Raw genomic sequence first — 14,688 nt, forward strand, 5'->3', positions numbered from 1 at the left:
TCCCCTCAGTGACCCCAAAACCTCCGGGAGCACACACGGAGAAGGAGAACAAAAAGGAATAGAAAACCACCGTGCGGAAAAATAAACATATACAAGAAATACATGAGCTCTGGGTCATCAGACCCAGGCCATGACAGTAACATTAAGATGATCTTTGTAATATTAGCCACCTCTCTTAATGATAACTTCGCATTAAGGTGTTGTTAATATTTTCAAACTGTTTTATACTTTAGTATTGTTGAAATGGGAGCTTTGTGGATGTTACGTGCCAAGAGATGTGGCTTTGCTTTTGTGTTCTTTTGACTTTTCAGGTGTCAAGCCTCCACCTATTGGCCAGTTCAAAGTTGACTGGCATGTGTCTATTGTCATAAAGCAGAAGCCAGCAGCCACCAGCTGGCCAGGGAGTTGCTCATTTGTAGTGATCCCCGGAGAGTGATTGGCCCACTGTGCCTAGACCAGCCAATAGACACATGCCAGTCCACTTTGAACTGGCCAATAGGTGGAGGCTTGACACCTGAAAAGTAAAAAGAACACAAAAGCAAAGCCACATCTCTTGGATACCAGAGTATCTGTATTTAAGATGTTGCCCGTGTGTTCAGCTGCTAGTGGGGGGAGGGGCTGTGTGTCAGATGGAGGAGACAAAGATGGCACTGTTGGTATGTTGTTGAAAATGAATGAAATGAAAAGCATCTAATTTGATAGTAATCTTTATTGGTACCCAAATATCACTCTCTTTTAACAACCCTATCTGACAAAAAACAAAGTACTGTCATCTTTTCAGAATTTTAGTACTGAAAGGTAATGTAAATATTGGTTTTGGTGACATCCCTGATTATACTAGTGCTATAGATTTTTTTATTTATTTATTTATTTAGTAATACTTTAGTGAAAACATGATGTAACATCTTGAGATATCAGCTAGTTTTGTGACTTTCTGCTGCCTCCTAACTCTGCTCAAGCCCTGTTTCACGGACGCCTGGATGTTAAAGAGACCAGGCTCACTGACTGTTTTATTGGAGCTGAAAGACATTTTGACTGTCACTGATGTTGCCGTCTTTGATCTTGGAAACTGAAGGAACATTTGGACAGGAAATGACTAATTATGCCAGACTAAGTGAATTACACCCAGCACCTTTAAATCCATTGAATAAACAATGTCCAGGGCATCCTGCTATATTCAGCCAGCACATTGTGCAGGCAGTGTGCTGAAGAGACATGAAAGAGAAGCGTCAGAGTCTGTGAGCCTTGTAGTTTGATATTCAGGCTGAAAACATGAAACCCTTTTTTTTTTCCTGCCTTCGCTGCTCTGATCTTGAAGATATCGACACTCAGACCAGCTGCAGTCAAACAGAAGCACGCAGGACGGGTCAGACCAATGGTATTTGGACACTTAGAGTGCACTCAGGGAGAGCGTCAGCATCTTGTTAGTGTTGGTGAGATAATCAAATCAGTTAGTGAATTTAAAAATATTATGGCTGAATATTAAAATGTTGGCTGATGAAGGTCCAGCCATTAGAGTCAATCTGGAGGGTCGGCTGTTCACAGCTTGTAAAGCTGAGTTGGAGACGAGAGAATCCAGAGAAATGTGAAGTTGCACTGCCAGAAACTTGAGAGGCAGCTTTTAGGCTTTTGAGGGATGAACTGTGCGACTTACAAATGCCCCCCCCCCCCTCTACAGACACAAAGCCTATCCTGAATGAAATCAGGGAATCAGGAGAGATGGAGGGTTTCACCAAGAAAAGTCTACACTCCCCAAGAGACATGGGGAAACACTCATTTTGTGTGTGTGTGTGAGAGGAAGAGAGAGAAGCAGAGCTGGGAAAGAGCGAGAGAGGGAAGCTGTTTTCTGAATCGTGTGGCAACGTCTAGCTTTTCCATTAGTGGAAGGGAGGAAAAAAAGCTTGGTGCTTTTTGATGTTACATCCAAATGTTCCTAAAATTTCACGCTGAACCACTTTAATGGGAGCAAAAGGTTTAGCTGAGACTCACACTCACACACACACAAGCACACTTAGGAGGAGTGGAATTTTTGTGCATAAATTTGCCATGTGTGCTGTGAATGTGTTTGCGTGCACCTGTGCAGTCAGAGTCTGCATGTGTATTTCTGTCAGCATAGAAATCCTACATCACCCCCTGTTGATCCGACATGTTCAGGATGCTTTCGGTAAATTGCTTGTAGAACATAAATGACTCAAGGAGAGAGGGGTGCAATAAATGGGGGGGGGGGGGGGATATAACCTCATGCTCCACGGTTTCAACTTTTCAATTTAGCCAAAGCCAGGTGCATTAAAAGGCAGAAGCACAGCTGGAGTATGGCTTACAGCGGCAGAAAGCATTTAAAACCTTTTTTGGGACACAGTCAGCAAGAGTTTGTCACCACCCGTGAGTGGTGTGTATGTGCAGGTTTTTGTGTCCCGTGTCCTCTGAAATCACCGATCACCAGATAGGCAACTAGCCTCGTCACAGTGTAAACAAACCCTGAATCCACAGAATTAAAAAAACATGAAGCACGAAGGTGATCACGGTTTCTTAGGCAGAGGTCTCTAATGGACACAGCTGGGAGATTCCTAAATACTCCTTGACCATCACTGTGGATGGTAGGCGTGTCCGAGGATATGCCTGAGCTAGGCTCGTACATTTGATCGACCAATTGGATGTGAAGGCTGGGGAACACCTACTCTGATTGAGTAACAGTAACACAGCACTCTGCAAAGACTCCTTATGTGTGTTTTTGGGAATCTGTGAAGAAGCATCATGTCGAGGAGGTTCCATTAGCAGAGAAACACTGACCCCTTCCTCAGGTCACTCATACGTACAAATATTTGTGAAAGGAGGTAAATGTGTGGCAATTCGCTTATTTAAATGCATTTAAATGATTTTAAATGACTCCTTTTTCATGTTATGACTGGTGGCTCAAAGGATTAGCGGCCATGATTTAGCTGTTTGAGCAGCTGTCTCCTTATTTTTGATTAAAGCAGCGCTATAGAAACCTGAAAGCGTTTCAGGATCTGGCAACATGCCACGATCGTTTCAGCCGCTCGTAATTTAAAGTCTGCTGCACTTGGTTAAAAACATTTACCAGAACGATGCATGAGCTTCACCTCATCTGCTTCTGTTCCCACGAGCGAGGCGCGGAGCTGTCAGTTTCTACAGTAAAACATATGAATATGAAATAAGACGACTGTGAGAAATGTTACACTGCCAAACTTTTCTTATTGGAGCGAGGGCTCTGAGACGCGTGCACATGCATGCTGGTGTTTCTGACGTTGGCTGTGGTTTTGGCTGCCGCAAAGGCCGAGCCTGAGATCAACGGGGGCCATTGTTGCTCCGAGCGAGAGAGGCAAACCATTCTTTCCACTTTCCATTTCAGCTCTTGTCTGTTATTATTTTTTTTCCTTAGGAAACGTTCTTGTTTCCAGTTGTTGTTAAGGACGATGAAGGCCAACGTGTTTCATGTTTACAAAAATTTAAATCAAGCTCCATTAACAGCCAACGTTTTACGGTTGGAGGTGGATAGGGCTATACGTGGCCCCGTTACCGGGATGTGAAAATGTGAAATATGACTTTATATTAACTTAAATATGGAATCTCAGCCGGCCGAAGCGCAGCATGTATCGGTACCTTTAAATGAAAGTGGTTTTCTTTGGATCTCAGAGAACTGAACACAGCTGCTCTTGTTTTTTTTTCTGCCAAGATTTTCATATTTTTGTTTAAAAATTAAGAATTTGACTGCTTCTTGAAACAAGGGTGACTCACTCACTTTGCATGTGCATGCTTGTGTGTTTTCAATGTAAACTTGCAAGAGTCTGGTTGTGGTGTCAGTCTGCTAGTTTGACTGATTACACTCTGGATTAACTGCACGAGTTGTTCTGGCTCATAACTGAAGTGCAATTGCTCCAAGATTACTCCTGAACTACTCTTCTTGCATCTTATCTTCTTGTCCTGTAAACAACAATAAAACGTACTGGGTTTGTCTTCTGAGTCCTTCTTGAAAACCTTTCTTGATCCCTGACTGGCTGACTGGGCTGCGTTTGTCCGTGAGAACTACTTTGCCTTTTGACTTCTAAAGATTGTATGAAATATGTCTGTTCCCTGTCTGTTTCACGTCTTATGGCCTTGTAGTCCTGTACTCTTTGTCTCATTCTTATCCCCGTGTCCTTGTTTACTAAGCGTCCTGTCTCCGTTATGTTGCTGCCTCATTGAAGGTTGTCACAGTGTGAACACTCATGAATTTATCACCCCCAGTACTGGGCTGCGCCTCCACAAACTGTAACCTGGTGCTAACGGAGGCCCGGGGAGAAATCACATCACCGTGCTATCCCCAGAGATACCCCAATTCGTACAACTGTAGGTGGATCATGCAGGCCCCCACCGGCTTCATTATCCAGCTGTCCTTCCTGGACTTTGAACTGGAGGAGGCGCCAAGATGCATCTATGACTGGGTGAAGGTGAATACAGGCAGCGCTGAAGTTGTGTTCTGTGGTCTGACGGCCAACGGGCTGATGCTAAACTCAACGGGGAACCAGATGGTGCTGTCTTTTACCTCCGACTTCAGTGTGCAGAAGAAAGGCTTCAGAGTTAGCTTCCAACATGGTAGGTGAAAGCCGCCAACAGGGTCCTGATCTTCAGCTGTGTCTTAACTAAGTCAGGCATTAAACAATAAGAGTTTGAGGATGGGTTTGGTGACAAGGACGGCTCATTTGGTTACATCAAAGGGCCGATGTTACAGTATGAGGATTACAAATGCACATGTAACACACAGTGTTTAATCAAGGAGAATTTGGTCCAGGAGGTTTTTCTCACGCAGGTGTGAACCCACTTTGGTTTGCTGACATGTGAAATCTTTGCAGCCGACCATTAGCAGTCCAACAACCAGCCAGTGTTTATGTACTCACAGATGGAGGGTGTATGTGTGCAGCATACTGCAAAGTTTCAAACTGGTAAAAACCAGTAAGTAAAGCAGGGGTGTCAAATGTACGGCCCGCTGGCCACATACGGCATACAATTATATCCAGCCCATGAGATAATTTCATATGTCAGTTATTGATAGCCCTGCTGAGAATCCATGCGGACGCGGGTGGGACTTTAATTTGATAGGAATGATACATATGAAAAAACCTCCCTTATGGCCGTTCGTACTGCACAAAGTAATTTACAGTAAGATAAACAATTAACCCGCTGAACCCCAATGCCCCATTACCGGAGATGAGAGGGAGAACATCTGGTTTAATGGTCAAAGGAGCTTGCAAAGAAAAGCGTCTGGACTTCTTTAAGTTACTTGAAGACGTTTCACCTCTCATCCGAGAAGCTTCTTCAGTTCTAAGGTCAAATGGTGGAGAGTCCCAGATATAACCCTAACTGAAGAAGCTTCTCGGATGAGAGGTGAAACGTCTTCAAGTAACTTAAAGAAGTCCAGACGCTTTTCTTTGCAAGCTCCTTTGACTACGATGACCTGGATGACTGAGAACCTTCACAGACATCTGGTTTAATGTGATGTACAGAGATCTGTTATTTAAACATAGACGTGTGTGGTATCCACGGGAACCTCAGAATCTCAGCTAAAAGCTCACAAAACCATTTTAACGACCACCAAACAGCTGAAACAGCAAACGATGAAAGAACAGGTAAACAGACTCTGCAAAAAGATGTAAACACAAAGTACAGCGCGTTCACCCGATGGTATATACATGGACACACCATCAGTGCTGACGTCTCGTTGCAACCTCATTTCTGCTGTTCAATTCCGAAGAAATTTCAACTTTCACAAATTCTGCCAAATAACAAAACACATAGCTTTATCTCTAATAAAACCTCAGTGAAAAACAGAAAGGTTTCTGTTTTTCACTTTCTACCATAAAAATCAATTTTTTAAGTCTAGAGTTAAAATCTAATGGACAGTATCGAAAATGGGCTAGCAGAACTTTTTCTGCAATTTTACATATTTATTTATTACAGTTTAAGTCCAAAGAGTTGCGCTGACAGATTTCTTTCTTTGTCACAGCAAAGAAAGAAATCAATTAAACTCATAACTGGCCCACTTAAGGTCAAAGTTTGTGGTAAAATGAGTTTGACACCCCTGGCATAAAGCCTTGAATCATGTGAAGGGGCCTCACGGTCTCTGGATGAACCAACAGGTGCAGATAACATATAGCGTTAGCTTAGCATGGATTTCAGGGCAGTTTGTCGGGCCAGGAAATGTTGGACATAGGACTGGAGAGTGGAAAGGCTTTGTTGTTTAGTACCAGGTGTCCAGTGTCATTGCACTCCCTACTCTTCATTCACCAACACGTTAAGACACCTGCCATCAATGCCTGTGTACAGCTCCTAGCTCCAGCTTAACACCATGACAACAAAGCTGTTCCTAAATCAGAAACATTTATCATCTAAAGGTTTTTTGTGATAAAAACAGAGGGAAGTGTTTCCACACCAGTTGTTTCATCAGTGATAAAAAGTATAATCAGTCAATCAATTTCCTGGTTTGTATGAGAGGCTGAATTGGACTTGGAAACTACATTGTCTCCTTGCTGGAGGCCAGCCTCCTGACTTTAGCTGTATGAGTTCATGCACAGTCTGACTGAAGGTGCATATATTTAGGTTATCGTGCAGTCAAGAGACCGGAGCATCTCCGTCACAGACAGTCCGATGTGTCACCGACTGACCCAACGCTGTTGCAGTGTGTTGATGCACCGTGTGTACCTGCCTTCATGCATGTTTGCTGTGTAGTCGTATTTGAGCGCTTTTCCAGTGAGCAGTGAGAGATGACAGCTCCAGCCAGAGCCGCTCTCCTGCTGAGAAACGTTGTTTGACGTGACACTTGAGAAAGGCTGAGGTCCTGGTTAGGAGCTGCTTGTGGATAAAACGTCTGTTTTCTGAGAGTCAAACTCAGACTCATCGTCACCGCTTTGCTTTTTTCAGTCAAGCTTTCATTTAAAAAGTTCGGCACATGAAGCAAATATTATCACCAAATCACATCAGAACAATAATAATTAGCTTTGTTGGGTGAAATCGAGTTTTGATTTGACCTGTTTAAACTGAAAAACCAATCAAAGACTCGGTAATTTTCCCTTCTGTGATTCTGAGTTTTCACTCCCGTTTTTGTCCTTCTGTTTGTTTGTTTTTTCTTTTTTAAACATTTCTTTCTTTCCTTGATTGAATTTCTGGATTTCTTTTTTTTATCTCTTTACATTTTTTGCTTCTCCTACTTTCTATTTTTGTTATCTTTACTCTCTTTCATTCTTTGGTGCTTTTATTCTGGAATTTTGTCTTTTATTTCATTTCTGTCTATTTTCCGTTTTTATCTTGAATCTTGAATTTTTCCTGAATTTTATTTCATTCTTTTTGCTCTTTCACCTTGTTTCCTTTTGCTGTTGCTTGCTTCTTTCCTGTTTCTTTCCTCCTTTTTACTTTTCTCGTCTTTTGTCTTTACTTCTCGTCCTTCCTTCTTCTCGATGTCCATCTCTGCGTTTTAGTTGCTGTGGCCCTGAGGAACCACAAGATCAAGATGAGCAGCGGGTTCGGGCAGATCACCAAGGTTGCCAATTCTGTTTCCATCCCTGCGCTGAGTCAGCTGACCATATGCTTCGAGGTGGAGCGCACCAGCCTGAAGCAGGTCTGGATAAACGTCACTGATTATTTTAGATCTTTTTGATTTGACTAAACTCCATTTAGTCATTTATTTCTTTATTTCATTAACTTTTTTTTACAGCTTCAGTCTTAAGTAAGTCAAATCATAAGAAAATAGACCCGTTTAGGGGCTTTAAATTATTTAATTTATACGCACATGTGTGTTATTCATCCCACCACAGCAAGTTCGTGTTAGCTATTGTTCTCGTTCCCTGAACAGAAAGAATGGATCTTCACTTACTCCAACAACAGCAGTGCCATGTTGCTGAGTCTTGGTTCCGATGGCACGGGGATGAAGATGGTGGTCGATGGAGTGGTCTGTCCAATAGACAACATCATCTTACCATCTGACTTCACTAACTCCATGAAGTCCTTCTGTGTCCTCTGGACATCATCAAATGGACATGTGGCTGTTTACTTCAATGGGAACTACTGGGCCAAGGCCTGCTCCAGCTCCACCGGACACTCCGTGCAGGCTGGGGGAGAATTCCGGATAGGAAGTAAGCTCCAATACGAGTTTTATGTTTTTGATGCATTTTGTTAGACGTGCACGTAAAGTGTCAAACCACTTTAAAGACATCCTGCAGAGAAACTTCACCACCCGGTAATCACAGGTTTGGGGATCTGCAGGATTAAGAGATGTGAAACTGTGTGCATTAAAGGATAAAATGGATGAAACACACTCGTAGACAGAATATTAAAGCAAAAAAAAAAAAAACCCCAACCTGAAATGCTGATTCTCTGCGTGACATTTCATGGCGCCCTGTGATGTCACATACAGTAACCTTGGTTTGATAAGTGATGCAGTCACTTCTGTTAGTAAGCGGGAAAGTCTCAAGCCCTGCTCTATCGTGCTGAGCTCATTACTAACTCGCTTCTACCTAAGCAGACATTGATGTAACTGCATACTTTGAGGATGTGGAATTATTATTGTGATCTTAGAGGAAAATAAATTAATACATTTCTGCAATGCTCAGTGCTGTTTTTCTGGGATTTGTTCAGGTCAGCAGCAGAGCTTCGATGGGAACATCTACAACCTGCGGATGTGGGATTACGCCATGTCGATTCAGCAGCTCGGCGCTTTAAAGTGTGACCACGTGGGGAATGTCATCGACTGGGACAACAGCTACTGGACCATCCCGGCCTCTCTGGCCCAGACGAACACCTCGCTCAGCTGCAGTGAGTACAGGAAAGAAATCAAAATGTGATTAAACAAGCACGATGGCGGGAACAGGGGTGTGCTGCATGGGCTGTGATAGAGCCACGTGTGTTGCAGGTCAGGGGTGTCACACTGACCTGCCAGGAGGCATGAGCAGCGATCAGAAAGTTTGTTTGTTTCTCTGCACATCCAGCTGCTAATCTTAGATCACTCCCTGGAAGTCCAGTCTGACACTTCGCCATCTAAACAGACCTCAAACACGATCAAAATTTTAATGAAGGATCAATGCCAGGATCGGCACATTCTGATCCCGACGGCAATGAGTGAGAGCAGGAGCACGATCGCCATGTTTTTAAATCATTTATTGGCTGTTCTGCGATGAATGAGACCCCTGAGGCATCTGCGCACACAGCACTCTGACTGTGAAGGAGATTTTTGGCTGTACCGACACATCGCCATCTTCAGTCACGATCTAAACCGCTTGGCAGATTCGCTGCATCGTTGCCCACTTCCCAAAAAATTAAACCGAAGTTGAATGATGACCAGTTTGACGCTTTTAGAGAGATCCCACAGGCATCACAGAGGGACTCTAAGAATAGCAGCGGCGCTAAAAGCAGGCACATTTAAATGAGGCTTTTCATTTGCATCAAGCGTTCCCGTAAGCTTCTGCTCACACCTCGTGTTTCACACTAGGAAGCATTGTGTTTCAAGTCAACTGGGCTGCGTCACCGCGGTGGCGTCCGATCCAGAGGTCTGAATCATTGTCAGCATTACATTACCCACAGCCTGCCACAACACACAAAAAAAAGGCGGTTAAATCGAGAAGCCGCGCTGACACGTTTCTTTGATTTACAACATTAGACTGAGCAAATGTGGAAAAGCTGAAACACGAAGAAGAAACTAAAAAACTCAAACTCTGTTCTTTAGCTGGAACCAGCGGTCCACACAGAGGAGTCAGGAAGAGCCGAGAGACGTTCTAACACATCATATTTGCTGAGTGTGCACACTAAACGTTGCCATGTAAACATTTTTCTTCCCATTTACTGTGGCACCAAGAAGTCGCATGTCTCTCCCACACACACACACTTCCAGGTACTCTTCAATCAGCACTTCAGTCTGTTTGCTATCAGCATGGAAAAATAGAACCAGACTTCAACCAAATTCTGGTAGATTTTAGCTGTGCCTGGTGACTTAATCAGCTCCAGCAACCTGTTTGGCTGCTGATCAGAAATCGCTGTGATTCCTGCTCTGGTCCACAAACCCACTTGGCTGGTGAAACACACCGACACAGATGTGTGCTACTGTACTGCTCCGAATGGAAGCATGTACATTTAAATGACTCAGTTATTAAAGATTTCTCACTGTTTTTATTAGCATGTTTTGCACACATACACACCCACTGGTACAAACCTGTGTGTACTTGAGTGTGTGTGTGTGTGCGTGTGTGCGCGCGCCGACACTGCAGTACCTCCTAGTTAAAGCTTTGTAAACGAGCGTATAGCCACAGGAGGTTAGCCACAGCGGTTTTAGTGAAATTCCAGCCAACACTGTACCCACTGGAGAAAGAGCCTTCTGTGTCTGTGTGTGTGTGTGCATGCCTGTCTACCTCTGAGACTTGTGGTGGTTTTTCAGAAATGCATGATTCTGCACTAAGCTTCCATATTGTCCTGCGCTTACAGTAAGAAGCTGACATTATTATTTTTTCCGGGGGGTGGGGGCATTCACTTTAGCTGTACCTGAAACTTTATCTGTGAGATCCACACATACAGAGACTTTATAGACCGAGACATGAGTGAGGTTTTTCATGTTACAGCTTTGACATGGTGCAGCACACAGTGCACAACAAGCTTCAAAGCGACATCAACACTTCAGCCAGTTAAATCAGTAAGTAGATGGAAAACACATAATAAAGTGTTTAAGACTGCAGGCTTTTTCATTTCGGGTAACCTCCACACATCTGCAGACACGCACTTTTGATTTTGAGGGATCTGCCTAATTCCTGGAGCTTCAGACCACCTACACTGGTTTGACTGATGTTCTGAAGATTAAACGCTGCCTGAGTGACTGATGACTTACTTTCTGTCTTTTGTTTATTAAGTGTGTCAACCTCACATTTGCATTTACAGATCTCTCCAATGATTCTTGTCTGTATTGTTTTGGAACTCATGCCCACTAACCTGTCCCTCTCTTCACAGTTTGCTACCCTCATTGTATTCACTTAACAACTACTGCGCCAGCTAGTGGTGAGTGCTGCTAACACCTTGTGAGCACCTGTGTGAGTGTGAGTTTGTGTGTGTTGGCTTGTGCTAATGCATGAACTGGAATATGTAACAGTCTTCTTTTATCATTCTAACACGGCAGCCTTTGCATTCATGTTTCTTTAATGTAGAAAAATCGAATGTCACAGTGTGTGAATGTGAGAGTGAATGAATAGTGGCATTGTAAAGCGCTTTGGATGCCTTGAAAAGCGTTATATAAATCCAATCCATTATTATTATTATTATTATTATTATTATTATTATTATTATTATTATTATTATTATTATTATTATTATTATTATTATTATTATTATTATTATTATTATTATTATCAGCAAAATGTAATAACAAAACAAAAGATCTTCCCCAGCAGCAGTTATTTAAAGGTTCTGTATATGTTATTCTCAGATTATTATAGGTTCAGATTATCAGCTGTGTATGAAAGCTGTAGATTATGCTCTGTGGCATCTTCCATCAATTTCCAGATGCACTTTGAAGCCTTGACTTTACCAGGATTTTTTTTTGGCACTTGGGGTGCCTGTATTAAAGCAATCCGCATCCATATACTGTACAGATGCAACACGCATCTCTTCTCTGTGCATTAAATACTGTCATAACCCTGCAGCCAAATTATCCAGCGATACAGAAATGCATTGTTAGATAAACTAAACTTTTTTTCATTACATCATCAGTATCCAGAGGTTCCCAGGATTAAAACACCATTAAAGTCTCTTCTTTCACATGTTATAAATTAAACATCAGTAATCGTATCAATAGATTAACTCATAATGAAAGTAACTTTTGCTCGTATCCCTAGATGATCACATTTTCCGCAGCTGGCCTTCTGCATTTTGTTCAGCAGCAATCGCAGCAGAATTAGTAATAAATAAACATGACATGAACTTAATTGGTCCCTGCAGGGAAACTGGATAATTGCAGCAGGAGGAAACACAAACAGAGGATTAGTCTGGAGAATAAAATGTGTTGGGAGTCCGCATTCGCAGATGTCTGCTGCTCGGAGATTAGAAATGATTTGATGTCACACTCATTCACAGGTTTGTGTAGCAGAGGTTCAAATGCAGGTCACAGCTTGTGCGAATGGATTCAGATACACATAAATGCCATTTACACAGAAGCAGTGACGGCAGTGGGAAGGTTTGGAAAAGTCTGAAAAAGCCCTGGAATCTTTTTAACTTCATTTGCTGTCAGTCATTGAAGAAAAATGTGATGCGTCTTTAGATTTTTGGACAAAACAAGCAAATATTTGAGATTTTTGCTTTAGTTTAATTAATAGTTTAATTAATGTTCAGGAATTTCAATGTGATCTTTAATTGTTACTGAATTAGACATTTTTGAGGCGAGTCAGGAATAATTGATTGTTCTGTACTGATAAAGCTTATTGATAATTAGGTGTATACACTAAAAACTGTTTGTGAACTCCCAGAGAGACACAGTTCCACACAAAGCTGTGCTTTATTATTTAAATAAATAATCATTTAAAATGAGTTCTTAGAAGTGAAAGTGGCCCTGTCCGCCCGTTGACCCCCCGCTTCTGTGTTCTTCATTTAATTTATTATATAGTTGAAAAGCGCTTTGTACGTGCTTGGAAAGAAAGTTAATTCCATGAAGTGGAATGAAGCAGTTAGATTTACATCATACTCTCATACTTGGTCCAGTATGTTGGGGAAATGAAATTAGTCCTTCAAACAGGTCTCAAAACGTCTTTGTGTAACAGAGGACAGCGTGCAGTAATGCTGGCCGTGCACACTGTCCAGAGAGGGAACACTGAGAGTCACTGGGCATTGGAGTGTTAGTGTTTCTGATCAACAGCCACAGTTTAAGGATTAACTGAGCGAACTGTTGTGTTTTAGTCTGAGCCCGATGGAGATGCAAAGGATCAGAGCAGACACGTGAGGTCCCATCTGAAGGTCGCAGAGCTCTTAAACACGCAGGCTTCATGCTAATATTTGCATGCTAACGAGCTAAAGGCATTAAGAAAAAAGTCTCAACCATCTTTGCTGAGCTGTAAGCACATGAACAGTTTTTTAGACACGCTGCTAAAACTAAACGGTCCTCTGTAATGATGTTTTCACTGACTGTGTGCTCACTTCTGAGGGTACAGTTTGTCGGTGCCCATCCTATTCAGATGAACAGTTCACCCTGAATTATATTTTTGTGTTGTAGCATGTTTCCTTCCACTTTAGGAGGAGGGTTCATATAGCCTTCAGTATGTGGACAGTGCTGGTGGACACAGAGTGCTGGATTTACCTGCCAGAGCTTCAGTAGACTTTGATTTTGTGTGGTTTTCATCACCATCTAAAAACTTTATAATGAAACAAAAACTGGATGATCTGTCCTTTGAAGCATAAAAATGGTGACTGTTAAACTAAAACTAAATATTTTTTATTAATGATGTCTGCGGGGACGCTTTTGTTCCAAGTACACTTCACACTCGTTTATGTCTCCACGGAGAAAAGTGCTGTTGATTTTGTTTACCTGAAAAAGCTCTTTCCTTTTTTATGAGCCTAGCAGAGAGCCCCTGGCCAAACCAGGTTTATGTGGCTCTCTGGTCTGTTAATGAGGCCAGTGGTGATGGAGGCTATGTGCTCATACAGTTTATATCGTACATGCATGTGCATGTGTGTGTGTTTGGACGTCAGCTTGTCTTTCATCCCCTATTGATGCCGGGGGGCAGCAGACACCTACAAGCTGCTAATCATGTTGCTGCAAGGACTTATTCACAGAGTGGTTTTCTTTTAATTTGACACAGTGGACCGTATGTTTTATGGCCTGAAAATAATGCACATTAATTTTGAAGTGCAGTGTGGCTGGTTCCTGTGAACAAGCAAAAGCAAAGCTATGTGTATTCATTGGGGAAATATTCAGAAACAAAACACGGCTTCATATGAGAGCTGTTCTACAGGGTGCCTTGAAGTCATCCGCCATCCTGCCAGACCGCAGAGAGAGAATTTAAATCTTGGTTCGTCTTTGCCAGCTCAGAGAGGAACATGTTTTTTTTTCCCCAAGTAAAATCCAGCCAGGCACTCACATGGAAAAGCTTCAACGAGCTGAATATTGGTTAACATGCCACAGTGTTATTACAAGTGTCAACTGCTGGTTTATATGAAAATGCTGCACAATATTACTTTAACCGCATCTGGCGCCCATAAATATGGACAAACAGCTCTCGAGTATAAACATGTTTTCCACTTATCACGGTGAGTTATGGTGCACTGTCCTGTGCCGAGTCATCGTATTAATTACAGTTCATGAGCTACTGTCAGCATGGCGACGCCCTGATGAAGCCATACGGGGCGAATATAAGCGCCTTTGCTGACAACGAAAGGAAATTTGCATTTTGAGCTGCTATGAGAACAGATCGCTTGTGTTTTTGTTTGTCTTAAATTCAGATATGCTTCATGTGGACAAATGATTAAGCGTTGCTGAAAAAATAACTGTGAATCTCTTCATGCTTTTTCCTGTCATATATTTTGACAATAATGGGAAAGCAATTTAGTTGTCTAGCAAGTTAAATTAAAGCTCATTACCAGTGACCACTTTCTTCGTCTGCCTCCACTCTTTCTGGCCCAACACTTTGTGCTGTTAATGGGGTCGGCATATCTGCTTATCAGCACGATGCTGCTTTT

General features: G+C 42.3%; 1 protein-coding gene across 4 annotated transcripts in view; it reads left to right on the forward strand.

Annotated features, from left to right (window-relative positions):
• adgrg6 (adhesion G protein-coupled receptor G6) overlaps positions 1-14,688 on the forward strand; it is a 105,099-nt gene that overhangs the window by 32,137 nt on the left and 58,274 nt on the right. For 3 of the 4 annotated variants that reach the window (XM_006793425.3, XM_006793426.3, XM_006793427.3), the window contains exons 3-6: positions 4,246-4,593; positions 7,470-7,609; positions 7,844-8,123; positions 8,626-8,802. In XM_006793425.3, the coding sequence (XP_006793488.2) occupies positions 4,246-4,593; positions 7,470-7,609; positions 7,844-8,123; positions 8,626-8,802 (945 nt within the window). The remainder of the gene's footprint in view (positions 1-4,245; positions 4,594-7,469; positions 7,610-7,843; positions 8,124-8,625; positions 8,803-14,688) is intronic. The other variant, XM_006793428.3, reaches the window with a different exon arrangement.

This window comes from Neolamprologus brichardi, chromosome 15 (genome assembly GCF_056152115.1).
Source record: "Neolamprologus brichardi isolate AB-2024 chromosome 15, ASM5615211v1, whole genome shotgun sequence".
Lineage (NCBI taxonomy): Eukaryota > Metazoa > Chordata > Actinopteri > Cichliformes > Cichlidae > Neolamprologus > Neolamprologus brichardi.